At 51.7% G+C, this 14,463-nt stretch overlaps 2 protein-coding genes across 3 annotated transcripts in view; both read right to left on the bottom strand.

Moving 5' to 3' along the window:
• Positions 1 to 614: 614 nt before the first annotated feature.
• DGCR6L (DiGeorge syndrome critical region gene 6 like) lies at positions 615 to 6,146 on the bottom strand. 2 transcript variants are annotated; one of them, XM_053587661.1, is made up of 5 exons: positions 5,770 to 6,140; positions 5,526 to 5,686; positions 2,098 to 2,198; positions 1,461 to 1,601; positions 615 to 1,111 (listed from the first exon to the last, which is right to left on the bottom strand). In XM_053587661.1, the coding sequence occupies exons 1-5, from the start codon at positions 5,877 to 5,879 to the stop codon at positions 1,028 to 1,030; spliced, it is 597 nt and encodes a 198-aa protein (XP_053443636.1). In that variant the 5' UTR covers positions 5,880 to 6,140; the 3' UTR covers positions 615 to 1,027. The 2 variants fall into 2 exon arrangements, with proteins under 2 accessions (XP_053443636.1, XP_053443635.1); XM_053587660.1 differs by having other exon boundaries at positions 615 to 1,601; positions 5,770 to 6,146.
• Positions 6,147 to 9,152: 3,006 nt separating this feature from the next.
• The window catches only part of LOC128584415 (voltage-dependent N-type calcium channel subunit alpha-1B-like), a 107,705-nt gene continuing 102,394 nt past the window's right edge, over positions 9,153 to 14,463 (bottom strand). Inside the window, 1 exon segment of the mRNA XM_053589384.1 lies at positions 9,153 to 9,296. Within this exon segment, the coding sequence (XP_053445359.1) occupies positions 9,153 to 9,296 (144 nt within the window).

Genomic DNA, 14,463 nt, shown 5'->3' with positions numbered 1-14,463 from the left:
CAAGGGCCTTTGACTGTTCACTGCGGTGATGTCACCTGGGGTCGGCTCTGGGCGGCAGGAAGGGGGTGCCTTGGAAAGGGCCCTTAGGCTCTGCCCTCTCTGGCACCATCTGTCTCTGGAGGCCAGGTCTAATGTAGACTCGGCCACCCAGGATGCTGGACACACCCTATCCCTGACTCCATAATCCAGGAGGGGCTAAGACTAGCACAGACAGGACACCTGTGATGCCTAGGCCGCGCTCTCAGGGCAGGCCCAGCACAGCTCTAGTGGGCTTCCCCTCAGACCCTTCCTGCTGCCCTGGGGCCTTCACCTCAGCCATGCGCCTGGGGCTTCTGCCACTCTGACAGGCCCTGGACCAAGCCCGAGGCGGGTGTCCACTCCCTGTCTTCTCTATGCTTTCCAGCCCCAGGGGAGGCCAGGAGGTGCTCAGTCTCTGTAGGGACGAGGATGGTGGTGAAGCTGGGCATATGGCCTGGGAGGGGAGCCCCAGGCAGAGGCCTCTGCTGCAGCAGGAAGGCATGGGGGGTGCCACACCGTGGGTCGTGGACGTACACATACCATATGAGGGCCCAAACCGGTGGCAGGAGAAACCATAGAGCAGTCACACAGCCACGTGCAGAACACAAGGCATCTTTATTTCTCTGAGTCACCTCGGGCTTAGGACTTAAGTGTCCCTTCGTATGGGAGCTGTCACAGCCAAGGAAAGGTTTGAGTCCAGAACAAGCACTTGGGCCCTGTAGGGTCAGGATGTGCCCCTTGGTATGAGAAAGTGCTAGAACTCCCTTCCTACTCCCTGCCCAGTCTTGGGGTAGACAGTGAGCAGGCTGGGTGTACCTTCCTTTTATGAGACCATCCTAGAGTTAGGAAAGAAAAACCCAGATAGAGGGAGGTGACAGGAACAGCCAGGGTCCACCAGGCTCTCCTCAGAAGGCTAACCCCTGCAGGCAGCAGATGTTAGGAAGACATATTCCACTCAGTGCCCTGCTGCCCATCATGCCGCTGGGCAGCGGGTGGGTGCAGGGTGCTGTCACAGGGCTGCCTTACCCGCTTGGCAGCCCCTCTGCTGCAGCTTACGGATGAGCTCCAGCAGGTTCATCTGCAGCATCAGTTCCTGACATGCAGAGGGCCCCGTGAGGGCTGTGTAGTGGCCAGCCCCCTTCTGCCCTGGCCCAGAGGTAGGTGCCAGGCAGTGGGTCCCAATGCAGCCTGTGTATGGCCCACCAAAACGGGGGGAACCAGGGCCTCCACCCCCAGTAGGGCTGGCTTGGTACACTGGGAGTGGCATGCAAGATGAGACACTAAAGGGCACAGCGGGCCTGGCTTCCATGGGAGTAGAAACCCCTCTGGGAACCTCATTTCCATCACACCCTGGCCTGGGACCAGGAGTAAAACCTAGATGGGATTGGGCCTTTGGGGACTAGTAACACTTGGGCTGGGGACAGGCAGACCTGGGTGCTGACCTGTGGGTTGGTGGTCACGTAGAAGCCTGCCACCCCTGCCTTTTCAAGTGTGCTCTGCTGGTCAGCCACCTTTCGGTCCAGCTCCAGGACAATCTTGCGGTCCATAGCCCGTTGCTCCTCTCGGATCCGGTGCTCCATGGCCTGCCACAGCAGGGGAGGGGGCAGCTTAGGTTCAGCCCCTGACCAGTGCCCCAAACACATGCTTCTGCCTGCTCCCCCAGTTCCTCCTCATCCCTAGGGGCATCGGGTCCCAGGGCACCCACATGTACTCAGACATGCCCATGTGCGCCTATCCCTGCTGTTTAGCCAAGCCCTGTAGGGCTCCAGGGGCTCCCCGCACATTGTAGCACCTCACGCATCTCCCAGGCATCATCCCCATGGCTTGTTGGTTGTTCCTAAGCTCCCTGGGAGAAGGATGGGCCTCTTCCTTGCTGGCTGGCTCTGTCACCCCCACTGCCCTTGCACCCTCTAAGGCTACCAGGCACAATGTGCCCCCTCTTCCCATGCAGAACTGCTGTCCTGTTGAGCAAGAGACTCACAGGGTTCCTTCATTCCCCACCTAGCTCCCTGGAAGAGCATAGAACAGCCACCCTGAGTCCCTTTGGCCCTGTGTGTAGGGCCTCTGTAAGCCCTGTACCTCCAGTTCCCGCTGCTGGGCTGCCTGGAGCACTGGCTGGCTGTGGGGCCGGCAGATTTGCTGGGCGTCCTGGTGCCTTTGCCGCAGTGCCTGCCTGAGCACTGGGAAGAGAACAGGGCACACCTCATCCAGTGCCTGACCCCCACCACTGAGCAGCCAGGGCCAAAGGGTGGGGAAGCCCAGCACTGGGAGGCTGGGCACAGCACCTGCCCTCATCTGGGCCCCTCATACCCCCAGGCTTGCTCACACCCAGGGCAAGGGAAGGTGCAGGGTAGGGAAGGCTGTTGGGATGGGACCAGAGCTACGGCTGGGCTCAGAAGATCTATGTGAGGGAAGCTGCAGTCTGGAGGCTTCTGGACCCACATAGTCACAGGCCAGCAGTCCTGGGTGTACCCTGCCCCATCACCCTTGAGACAGCCACTCAAGTGTCCAAGACCACTTGAGGAAAGGCCTGAGAAAGGAGCAGAAGGAGAGGGTCAGTGTGCCAAGCATGGGCCTTTAGGGTGGACAGACAACCCCCAGATCACCTCCTAGCCCCCACACAGCAGCCAGAGGGGGACAGGCACAGACTGGAAGGCCCAAGACTGGGGTAGGCCTGGGGTACCTACACATGCTCTGTGCAGGGAAACATGGGGCTCTGAGAGGGGCACACCTGGGGTCCCTGCTGAAGTGTGCCATAAACATACACGTGTGCCAACTGTCCAGTCTGACAGGAATGGACACAGGAAGACAGTATCACAGATGAAAAGAAACCACTGTCACAAAACTTGAATATGCAATACCCCACAGTCAACGCCCTGGACAAATGGTGTCAAATAGGTAGATCTCCCAGGAAGGAGGGGTCCTGGCCATAAATCCCCCACAAAACCCAATACTCTGTTCCTAGGAAGAGACCTCACCTTGCGGCTCTTCTCAGGAGGGTCCCTGAGGTTCCCTGAAGGCAGCCTGGTACCTGCTGTGCCTACAGCCTTCCCCAATCTCCTGCCTCTTGGCATTCTGTACATATCTGGACGATGGCATTTATCATATTCAATGTCCCTCCACAGTAGAGGGACAAAAGAGAGAACCCCAAGTTATCTGGTTGCAAGATTTATAAGGAGAGGCAGGGTGTGAGGAAACAAATGCAGAGAAATTGGTCTCCTTCACTCCATTCATCAAACGTTGCTACAAGGCCCAAGTTGACTGCCAGGTTCCACTGGGTAGGCAGCCAAATGCCAATAAGAGAACAGTTCCAGCTCCCCGGGCACAAAGGGCTTGGCCTGAGTAATGGCCACGGAATGCAAAGAAGGTGGCAGAAGCCAATCACTTGCTAAATCACCGGGAAAAGCAGAGAGCTGCCAGTGGCACCAGGACCTGACCTGAGCCTCTTGAAGGACAAGCAAAGGGTCTAGAGTATCAAAGACTCCCCCACTAAGGGGAACCAGGGCTCCCTGGAGAAATGGCCAATTCCATGACCAAGGTGGAGAAAGAACGGACAAGAAGCACCTTCCCATACCAGAAAGCAGGAGGTGTTCCCCCTGCTGGCCCAAAACAGCAGAGAATGAGCACTAAAAAGAATAGGCTGCCTCCTTCAGGTTTGTGAGCTGTGAACACCTTACACCTCAGCAGAAATGTAGAAAAAGACAATTGCCTAAACACTGATGTAAGAACTAACAGCAATCTTACCCACACTCTTCTGCAAAACTGAAGAGAGAACACTTCCTGACTTGTCCTGTGAGGCAGCAGTACCCTGATACCCAAACCTAAGATTTTACAAGAAAACTACAGACCAATATCTGTCATGAACACAGAAAAAAATTCTTAACAATATCTTAGCAAATCAAATCCAGCATATATAAAAATGATAATACATTATGACCAAGTAGTATGGGAGATAAGTCTTTGTAATTCACCACAGTGATGATTCATTGTGATCATCTCAACAGATGCAGAAAAAGGATCTGATAAAATCCAACATCCACTCCTAAGAGAAAGACACTAATCCTGGGACAGACGGATGTTCCCTGCCCTATGAGGAAGGGGCTGGCATCTTGAGAAATTTTTTTGACATTCAACCTGCATCTAATCAGACTCTTGTCCAGTGAGGTGCCTGGACTCCTGAAAAAATCAATGCCACAATAAATGCCAAGGACTGTTCTAGAAGCGAGAGACCAAAGAGTCTAACTGCAATGCATGAACCTATACGGAAAGTGGCCCTGCACTGAGGGTCAGGAGACGCCCTAAAGTATTTCTCAGGAGGCTACCCTTTGTGGCTGTGGTGTGTTCTTGTTCTAGAACACTCGCTCACAAAACAAGGCCAAGGGTGACCCCAGGGTTGTCTGGAGTGAGTTTTGGTTGTCATGACTAAGGGAAGGTGCCACTGTCATCCCACAGTGCACAGGACCGTATCTCACTATAAAGACTCATCCAGCTGCAGATGTCAACAGTGTGGGGAGTGAAGGGCTGAAAACCCTGGTGTGGAGGAATGCTGAAGACTCCTGCTGAAGTTGCATGTTATGTAGGGATAGAAAGGACTTTTGCAAATGTTAATCATTCAATCTTGAGAGCACAGGGTATTCATTATCTCATTCCTTCCACTTTCCTAAATGTTTCAACTTTTAAAGTAAGTGAAAAATAAAATAAATGTGGAAATCTGATAATGCAGGGGGAGATTTCTCCAATAATCTGCAGGAAGGGGGCTGTCCTGGAGGGACCAACCCTAGTGCTCAAGTAGAGCTCTTTAGTACAGGAGGGTGCCACGGGACGGTGTTCAAGAATGTGATGTGCAACTGGTGTGGTGCCACGAGAGGGATCTGATCCTAAAGGGTGGTGCCAGACACTGAGCTGTCAAAAGACCACGGGGGCAGGGCACTTCTGTCAAAGGCCACCACAGGGGTGGCGCCTGTGGCTCAGTCGGTAGAGCGCTGGCCCCATATACCGAGGGTGGCGGGTTCAAACACGGCCCCGGCCAAAATGCAACCAAAAAATAGCCGGGCGTTGTGGCGGGCGCCTGTAGTCTCAGCTACTCGGGAGGCTGAGGCAAGAGAATCGCTTCAGCCCAGGAGTTGGAGGTTGCTGTGAGCTGTGTGAGGCCACCGCACTCTACCGAGGGCCATAAAGTGAGACTCTGTCTCTACAAAAAAAACAAAGGCCACCACAGGGTCTGCCTGTGGGCGGACCAAACACAGAGGCCTTGCGTCATCCCGCCTGGAAGGGGATGGGGACACAGGGAAGCCTGAATAGGGAGTTTCTGGATGTCAAGCCAAGAACGGGACTGTGCAACAGATAAAATGATAGTGGTTCAGCCCATCTGTTACCAAAAACAAGCAAACAAAAAACACTGTGCAAGGCACTGCGCCCTCCCTCGATCCGGTCAGCCTTAGGGATCTCTTCCCAGCACCGTCCAGGGAAGGGCCCGGCCTGCGAGCCGACCCGCCGCCCCCGCGCACCTCGGTGCTCGTTCTGCAGGCGCAGCCGCTGGTTGTAAAGGCTCTTCTCGGTGAGATGCTGAATCTCTAGCAGCCCCTGCACAATCTCGAACACCGTGCCGTCGAGAAGTGCCAAGGCCAGGTCGCTGAGCGTGGTGTAGGACAGGCGCTGCTGGAAGGAACTGTGGGTAGGACGGCGCGGTGAGCGCGGGCCGCCCGAGTCCACCCGGGCCCGCCGCCTGCCCGCCCCTCCCCGCCCGCGTACCTGGGCAGCTCCTTGACTAGGCTCTGCAGCGCGGAAAGCAGCTGGTAGTGCCGCTCCTGCTGCCGGGCCCCGTCCCCCGCCTCCTCCAAGGCGCCGGCGTAGCGCTCCATGGCGCCCGCCCGCCTCCGGCTGCACGGCGCGCCCCGCCCCCTTACGCCAGGCTCGCTGCGGCGCCCCGCCCTGTTAACGACAGTTCTGAGCGCCGCTCGACCCTGCTCCTTTGTAAGTCTTTCAGCCCGCCCCCTCGCCCTTTCCTCCAAGCTCACAGCTTCGTGCGTGGTTCAGAGCAAAACTCCCTACAGCCCTTGGCAGAGGCCCCCAGGGAATTGCTGCCTCACCCCACACCTGCCTTGTTTCTCCGTCCGCGCAACTTTAAGACCATACTCCATAGTCTCGATATCGCGGGATTTAAGAAAGACACGCCTCCTCCCCCCGCCCCCCCCCCAGTGCACACACGTACACGCCCGCACCAAGCCTGCGCGGATGGAGTCCTGGACCTGCGGGCGCTCCCTGGTGGGGCTCTGTGGTCCCTGTCCGCCCGCGGTTCCACTGAGGAGCGATTCACGGGCCGCTCACGGTCTAAGCCTAGCCCTGGGTGGCACTGTGTCCTGAGTTGGACGCTGAAGCTGGCTAAGGACAACGCCTGGAGCTGCTTGGCCAGGACAGTCGGGCACTGGGTCCCCATTTGAGGCTGCCGTGATCACCTGGTACTTCTCATACCACATCCTAGACCCCGAAGCCAGACTGCATGCTCCCAGTTCTCCTATGCCCTAGGTACTGCCACCAGCTGGGTGCCCCTGCCTGCTGCTTTGCTGGGCGTTGAGGGTCCCACCTTGAGGGGCTTCTAGCTGGCTGGAGTTGACCTGGCTACAAACAGCCATAAACAGGCGGGGTTCTGGTAGAAGGAACGGCAGGTGCAAAGTCCTGCTGACAGTCAAGGCCAGGGCCACACGTTGCAGAGGCTGCAAGGGGCTTGTTCTCAGAGCAGTTGGAATCTCCGGAGGGTTTGGGGGCACAGACCCAATCTGATTTGCATTTCACAAGACACTCTTTAGCTGCCATGCTGATTGGGGGGACTGTGTTAGGTGACCCTGCTTCCACTAGGAGAGGTTGACAAAGGGAGGTGGGCGGGTTCTCAAGCTACGTGGGGTCACACTGAAGTTCTCCGTGGTCTTCAGTTGTCTCCAGGAGTCTGTTTCCTCAGTAGCCAGAGCTGGCTGCTGTCCGTGCCCCAGTGTCCCTGTGATCCCTTCTGATCAGAAACCAGGAATGAATAATGACAAGCGCTCAGGCCACCACCTAGAACCCGAAACACCCCTTGTAACTGCCTTGCAAGTCCCCTGGAGGGGGCACTCTGACGTGTGACTCTGGAGCTTCTGGGGGCGAAGCCTGCAGCGTTGGCTTAGGTGGGGGTGGTGGTGCTGCAGGAGCCAGCTGGGAGGCTGTGGGAGGGCTACCAGCAGCTGGGTGGAGACACCTGCCTGAAGACTTTCGCTTTAGGTTCACCTTTCACCTGTACTCTCTGCATTCAGCCCCTCTGTCGGTAAAGGGCATCTGTGTTAAAACCGGTGTGAAGTGAAGCCTGATGCAATAAGGATATGTGCTATGGCCAGCTGGTGACAGGAAGGCCCTTTCACCCTCTTGTCTGACCTGGACTAGCTTCCCCACCCCAGCAGCACCCCTCCCTTGTGTGAATTGACAGTCACACTTAAATGAAACTAAGGCAAAATTAGTGTAGAGAGTTGACTTGGGCTGAGGATGAGGAAAGCTGTCCAGGATACAATTCCACATTGCCTTGAGGAATGCTTCATCTGGCCTTTTGACACAGCAAATTTTTCAAGGCAAAGAGGGACAGGAATGGGCTGATACAAAGTTGTTGGACAGGAATTCTTATTGGCTTACAGAGATAGCATTAATTAGCGATTGGATATGCTTCATTGAGCTATAGTGTTATGCCCTAACTCCATCTTACTAAAGGCTTTAAACACTCCCCCTGTAAAACAGGAAGCTCAGCTGAAAGAGTTTAGTAATAACTGCAAAATCCTGTGAAACCCCATTGTCCCCTTATAGGCACTCTCCTTACCAGTGTTGGCTCTTGTGAAATTCGGCTTGTGTTAAGGACGCCTCCTCCCCTACCGAAAGCTCCTTATAAAAGGTTTCCACCCCTGCTTCTAGGGGTCAAGAGACTTTGAGGCATAATCCTGCTTTCAGACCAGCCAATCAGTAAAGGACCCTTGCTTAATTTGAACTCAGTGTGCTGGCGTTTCTCTATTCCACTGCTTCAGGTATAACAATGGGGTATGAATTATGGTGTCCAGTGTATGGCATTTTATGGCCTCTTGGTATCAGTTAGCCTACGGCCCATGTAGTCAGTGGCTTCAAGAGCTAATTATTTAGCTCAAAGAGGCAGTGAGATGTGACTGCTTTTGCATTCCTGTGCTCCTTTGGGCCTAATAATTAAAGGGGGCTCCCATTCCTTAGATAAAAGATTTCTTATTGACACAGACAATGTGTTATTCAGGCATGGGAATTCCTGGGCCACCTCTGGGTCACTGGGAAGGGCCTGATATGGAAGGAGGAATACCAGGGATAGGCGGCATGGGCACTGTTTCCCTGGGAGATGTCCTCCAGAATGGAGCACTGGTGTGCAGAAGTGCAGTGGGGGTGCATGTCCCCTGGATGGGGGTTATGGTAAGGCCACCTGGCAGGCTGAGTTGGGAGGTGTCCATTGTGAGCCTTCACTCTGGAGCCACTGTCTCCCTAGTCATCTTCACTTGGCTCCCCAAGTCCTCCAAGCTGGCTTGTGACACCTCAGGCTGGGTGTGGTGACTAGTGTGTGCCCTGTCTCTGAGTGTTGCTGGGTAAGCACAGCTGACCCTGTGATATGAAGGGGTGGGGGCCTGTGCGTGTCTCTGGGGCTTCATTGGGTGGGCCTGTGTTTGTGTGTGGGGTATGCCTCTTCATGTTTCTGTGTATGTGGTGAAGCAGCTGTGCTGTGAAGCCCTGCTGGATACACACGGGCCATGCAATGGTGTGTGCCACAACTGCTGTGAGTCTTGGCAGTGTGCCTGTGCTCCTCCCAGGACACCAGGCTGCTCTGAGCCCAACCCTGACACCCTTTCTGTCTCATGAGACAGTTTCCCATCACCTCCTGCCACAGTTTTGATGAGGTATGAAGCTCCCTGCCACCCAGTCTCCAAAAACTGGACCCACAACTCCATTGGCATTGCAGAGTGCCTTGGCAGTCATCCCTCATGCCCACTGGTTTGAGAATTCTTCTCAGTCACCCATAATTAAGGTTCTCATTAAAGTGCTGAAAGACTTGAGGATTCATCTTCCTGGCTTTGAGCCCTTCACAGCCTGGATCCTTGACTGTGGGGTCACTACCCTGTGATGAACAGCCTCTCCAGATAGCCTTTGGTCCTAAATATGGCATACAGGCATTGCTTGCAGATTCTGCCAGGTTCAGGGTTATCACTGTCCTCTCCCTGTGAGTGTGGCAGCTTCAGGACACCACAGTCATGACCCTGGAACAGCAGGAAACATGGTCCGCTATACAGCCCAGATTCTGCCTTGAATCCTCTCACAAGGTGGCGTTAGGAAGATCCTTGGCCAGGAGGGTGACGCCAGCTGTCTTGCTTCTGAGATAGCTACCTGGGAAGGCATGATAGTGGCTGGATAGCAAGGAAAATTATCAGGAATGAAGGCTATAATAATGCTAAAGGTTCGTTCTCAAAAAGACATGACTTAAACAGATAAGGAGTTGTTTCTTGTGAGTGAACATAGAAAGTAGGGTTTTTTTGTTTGTTTGTTTTTTAGATGGAATCTACCCCTGAAGATGCTCTGAACATTGTTCAAAGCTCGGAGCATAGTACATAAACTTAGTGATAAAGCAGAAGCGGGGTTTGAGAGGACTGACTTCAATTTTGAAAGAGTTCAGTGGGTAAAATGCTGTCAAACAGCAAATCTTTTGTGAGGAAGAGTCAATCAATGTGACAAACTTCATTATTGTCTTATTTTCAGAAATTGCCACAGCCACCCCAACCCTCAGTCACCACCATCCTGATCAATGAGCAGCCGTTAGCTTTTAGAGCCTCCACCAGCAAAAAGATTAGGACCAGCTGAGAGCTCAGATGGTTGTTAGCATTTTTGTTTAGCAATAAAGAATTTTCAAAGTATGTACATTTTTTGACACCATGCTATTACAGACTTAATAGACTGAAGGATAGTGTTAACATAAATTTATATGCACTGGGAATTTGTGTGACCGACTTTATTTCAATATTTTCTTTTATTGTGATGGTCTGGAAATGAACCACCACCACATCTCCAAAGAATGCCTTCATTTTATTCTGATTTGTGTCAGATCAGAATGATCTATCATTTTGTCCTCTTAAAGTCTTTCATAGAGCCCTGGATTTCTAATTTTGATGAATTCTGACTTATCCATATTTTTTATGGGTCAATCTTTTGGTATCAAATCTGAAACCTTTGCCTAGCTTTAGGTCCCAATTTTTCTTTTAGAATATTCTCCTAAAATTTTATAGTTTTGTCTTTTAAATATGAGCCCAATTTCCAGTTAATGTTTGTATGAGTGAAGTGACAGTATATTTCATTTAACAGTTCTTCACAACATTCACCTTATTTTTAAAACCCCCACAAACATTGCATTGTATGGGTGCACTGGGATTTTTTTTTTTTTTTTTGTAGAGACAGAGTCTCACTTTATCGCCCTCGGTAGAGTGCCGTGGCATCACACAGCTCACAGCAACCTCCAACTCCTGGGCTGAAGCGATTCTCTTGCCTCAGCCTCCCGAGTAGCTGGGACTACAGGCGCCCGCTACAACGCCCGGCTATGTTTTGGTTTGCAGTTCAGCCAGGGCTGGGTTTGAATCCGCCACCCTCGGTATGTGGGGCCGGCGCCTTACCGACTGAGCCACAGGCGACGCCCGGGATTTTTTTTTTTTTTTTTAACGAGGCTACTGTTAATGACTATTATTTTAGTCATTAATTCGTCACTTACATACTTGTGCTGTATCAATGATAAATCTTGTTTGGACTTTGTATGGTCAAGTTTCTCAATCCTTCCCTGATAGCTACTGGGCTTCGCTTTGTGATTTAGGGAGACCTTCTCCACTCCGAAATAATGGAATAAAAAGTGACTCTTCCACCCCCGCCCACATTAATAGGTTACTGGTTCAAGCTGGATTCCTTTGGGTGTATATATGGTACAGCGGTGCAGTCTGGGGTTGGCTAATGTGTTCATTAGAACCGGCCGGCGCAGCCCAGGAGTCCTGTGGAGAGTCTGTTCTCCGGCAGCTGTTCTTCGGGGGAACAGTGGTCGCAGGGATCTCACGAAAAATTATGCAAATCCCCTTCTGCTGCCACAGCCGCACCTGCCTGGCGTTGCCCCGGGCGGGGCCGGGGCGGGGCTGCTGGATCCTCTCCCGAGGTCTCTCTGGGCTCTTCCCCAACTCGGTGGAATCCAGAGCGCAATGTTATGACTGCGAGTGGGACCAGAATGTCTCTCTCTCTCTCTCCTCTACCCTAAACATGCTTATAAAGTAAGACCTATTAAAAGAAGAAATGTTGTACTTCCCTGGGTTCTTCCACAGTGACTCCGGCGGGGAAGAGGGGTGGGGAGCGAGGAGGCCGGGCCTGGGGAGGGGCGGAGTATAGCTGGTAACAGCGTATAATCAGACAAATCACTTAGCACTGCGGAGACCCCAGCACTGTGACGACAGAGCTGGTCTCTTCACCCGTTTCTTTCTTTTCTTCTTAAGATTATTATTATTTTAAATTTCAAAATATTAAGGGAGTACAAGTGTTTTTGCTATAAGGATATCCTGTATAATGCTGAAGTCAGGACTTTTGGGTGCCCATCACCAGAAAAGCCTTCATTGTACCCAATAAGTCAGTTTTTATCCCCTCCCCCCTTCTTGGTTTCTAATATCCTTTATGTCTCAGTCTTCATCCATTTCTTTTCCTTTTTTAAAATTAAATCATAGCTGTGTACATTAATGCAATCATGGGGTACAATGTACTGATTTTATATACTATTTGAAATATTTTCATCAAACTGGTTAACATAGCCTTCACATTTTCTCAGTTATTGTGTTAAGACATTTATATTCTACACTTAGTAAATTTAACACATATTCTTGTAAAATGCACCGTAGGTGTGGTGTCTTCATCCATTTCTTAAGCCGTCCTCTGCCTTCTGTTTTCAGGCAGAGATTGCCAGCCCTGGGATAGTGCAGGCCTCAAGATCAGGGTTGGTACAGAGGCCTCTGCCAGCAGCGGGCTGGCCGCCCGGAGCGTGCAGAGGAAGCAGGATGCAATATGCAGAGGTTATGGTCTGGAGGCGGAGGCCAGTGGGCAGGGGCCAGCTCTAGGTAGCTCAGGAGCGGGGTGCCAGGGACCCTCGGAGGCCAGGGTGGCGGGATCACACTGTGAACGCAAGCGGGGAGGCGGGCTGTGCTCTGGAGGCAGCGGCGCCGGTAGTGGCGGGGTCTCTTAGAGCCCCCTTGCCGCACCCAACTGAATGCGTGCTATCTCCTCTTCTCCCATGTGAAGCGGGTTCTGCAGTGATAGGACTCAGATGGAAGACCACTTAAGAATACTGCATCCTGTAGGCTTCTGCCTCACTCTACAGCCAGCCACTTTGTTCTCCTTTTGCCGTTTGCCTCTCTCCAAACACAGCCTGCCGCTCTGCTCACCCCTGTTCTGGTCACTCTCTCCTGTACTGTACTGCAAACATACTGGCATGCAACCATCCCGCCTCTTCACCCTCCCTGCCACTGCTGACCTACTCAGGGCTGGCCCGGAATGGGAAAGCTCCCAACCTCACCCACCCACCCCACGGGCGTGGGGTCCCTGTGTGTTCGGCCTCTTCCTGCTCACCTAGGGGCCCTGGCAACTCACATGCTGGTCCCAAAGGTCTGAACTGGGGCTAACAGCTCGGACAGACCCAAGGCAGAGTGGTGTTCCCACCATGCTCTATCTGGGCTGACTTACGAGGCATGAAATAGTCTGTGTGCAAGGTATTGACCAAGTGAACCAGTGTCAATGACAGCTGGACCGCACCCCGCCGAACCTTGTGTGCTCCAGTCCTGAGAGGGCTAGAGTACCTGGGTGTCAGGCCCTGTGACCCAATCATCAACATTTCCCTCAGGATAAACTGAGACACTTTCAGAAAAAGTCCTGGGGTAAAAAATTCATAAAAGTCAAAGTCTTACCAAGTATTTTCCCTGAACACAATGGAATAAAACTGGAAATCTACAATAAGAGGAACAATGGGAGATATACAAACATGGGAAAATTAAACAATATGCTCCCAAATAAACTGGTGGGTCAATGAAGAGATTAAGAAGAAAATTATAAACCGTCTTGAAACAAATGGAATGAAAAAACAACATATCAAAAGCTATGGGATACAGTAAAACAACTAATAAAAGGAAAGTTTTTGGCAGTAAGTGCCTACATCAAAAAAAGAATAGCTTCAAATAAAAAATCGAATGATGCACCTCCAAGAGCTAGGGAAACAAGAGCAAACCAAACCTAAAATTAGTAGAAGAAAAGAAATATTAAAGGTCAGAGCAGAAATAAATTAAATTGAAACAAAAATACAAAAGATGTTTTTCTGAAAAGATAAATAAAATTGACAAATCTTTAACCAGACTAGGAAAAAAATATGGACAACCCAAATAGATAAAATCAGAGATGAAAAAGGAGACATTACAACTGACACTGCAGGAACACCAAGGACCATTAGAGGCTCTGTGAGCAACCACATTTCAATACATTGTAAAACCTGTGAGAAATGGACACATTTCTGGACACATACAACCTACCAAGATTGAATTGGGAAGAGACCGAAAACTGAACAAACCAAAACCAAATAATGAGATAGAAGCAGTGGTAAGTCTCCCATTTAAGAAAAGCCTAGGACCGAAGGGCTTCACAGCTGAATTCTATGAAACATTCAAAGAAGAACTTACACTATTCCTCAAACTATTCCAAAAAATCAAGAAGGCAGGACTCCTCCTATGAGGTCTGTATTAACTTGATACCAAAACCCAAAGATGCAAGAAAGAAAATTATAGGCCACTATCTCTGATGAACATAGATGCAAAATTTTTCAACAAAATACTAGGGGCGGTGCCTGTGGCTCAGTGAGTAGGGCGTCGGCCCCATATGCCGAGGGTGGCGGGTTCAAACCCGGCCCCGGCCAAACTGCAACAAAAAAAATAGCCGGGCGTTGTGGCGGGCGCCTGTAGTCCCAGCTGCTTGGGAGGCTGAGGCAAGAGAATCGGCAAGCCCAAGAGTTAGAGGTTGCTGTGAGCCGTGTGACACCACGGCACTCTACCCGAGGGCGGTACAGTGAGACTCTGTCTCTACAAAAAAAAAGAAAAAAAAAAATACTAGGGAACCAAATTCAACAACTTTTTTTTTTTTTATTTAATTTTTTTTTTTTTTGTAGAGACAGAGTCTCACTTTATGGCCCCCGGTAGAGTGCCGTGGCCTCACACAGCTCACAGCAACCTCTAACTCTTGGGCTTAAGCGATTCTCTTGCCTCAGCCTCCCGAGCAGCTGGGACTACAGTCGCCCGCCACAACGCCCGGCTATTTTTTGGTTGCAGTTTGGCCGGGGCCGGGTTTGAACCCGCCACCCTCGGTATATGGGGCCGGCGC

This window comes from Nycticebus coucang, chromosome 4 (assembly GCF_027406575.1).
Source record: "Nycticebus coucang isolate mNycCou1 chromosome 4, mNycCou1.pri, whole genome shotgun sequence".
NCBI lineage: Eukaryota > Metazoa > Chordata > Mammalia > Primates > Lorisidae > Nycticebus > Nycticebus coucang.
Note: the sequence above shows the minus strand (reverse complement) of the source record. Positions and strands in the feature narration are given on the sequence as shown.

Coding starts and splice junctions, on each gene's coding strand:
- DGCR6L (XM_053587660.1), bottom strand. CDS start 5,879: ATGGAGCGCTACGCCGGCGCCTTGGAGGAGGCGGGGGACGGGGCCCGG. Junction 2,199..5,525: donor CCTGCAGAACGAGCACCGAG/GTGCGCGGGGGC, acceptor TTCTCTTCCCAG/TGCTCAGGCAGGCACTGCGG. Junction 1,602..2,097: donor CCCAGCAGCGGGAACTGGAG/GTACAGGGCTTA, acceptor CTGCTGTGGCAG/GCCATGGAGCACCGGATCCG.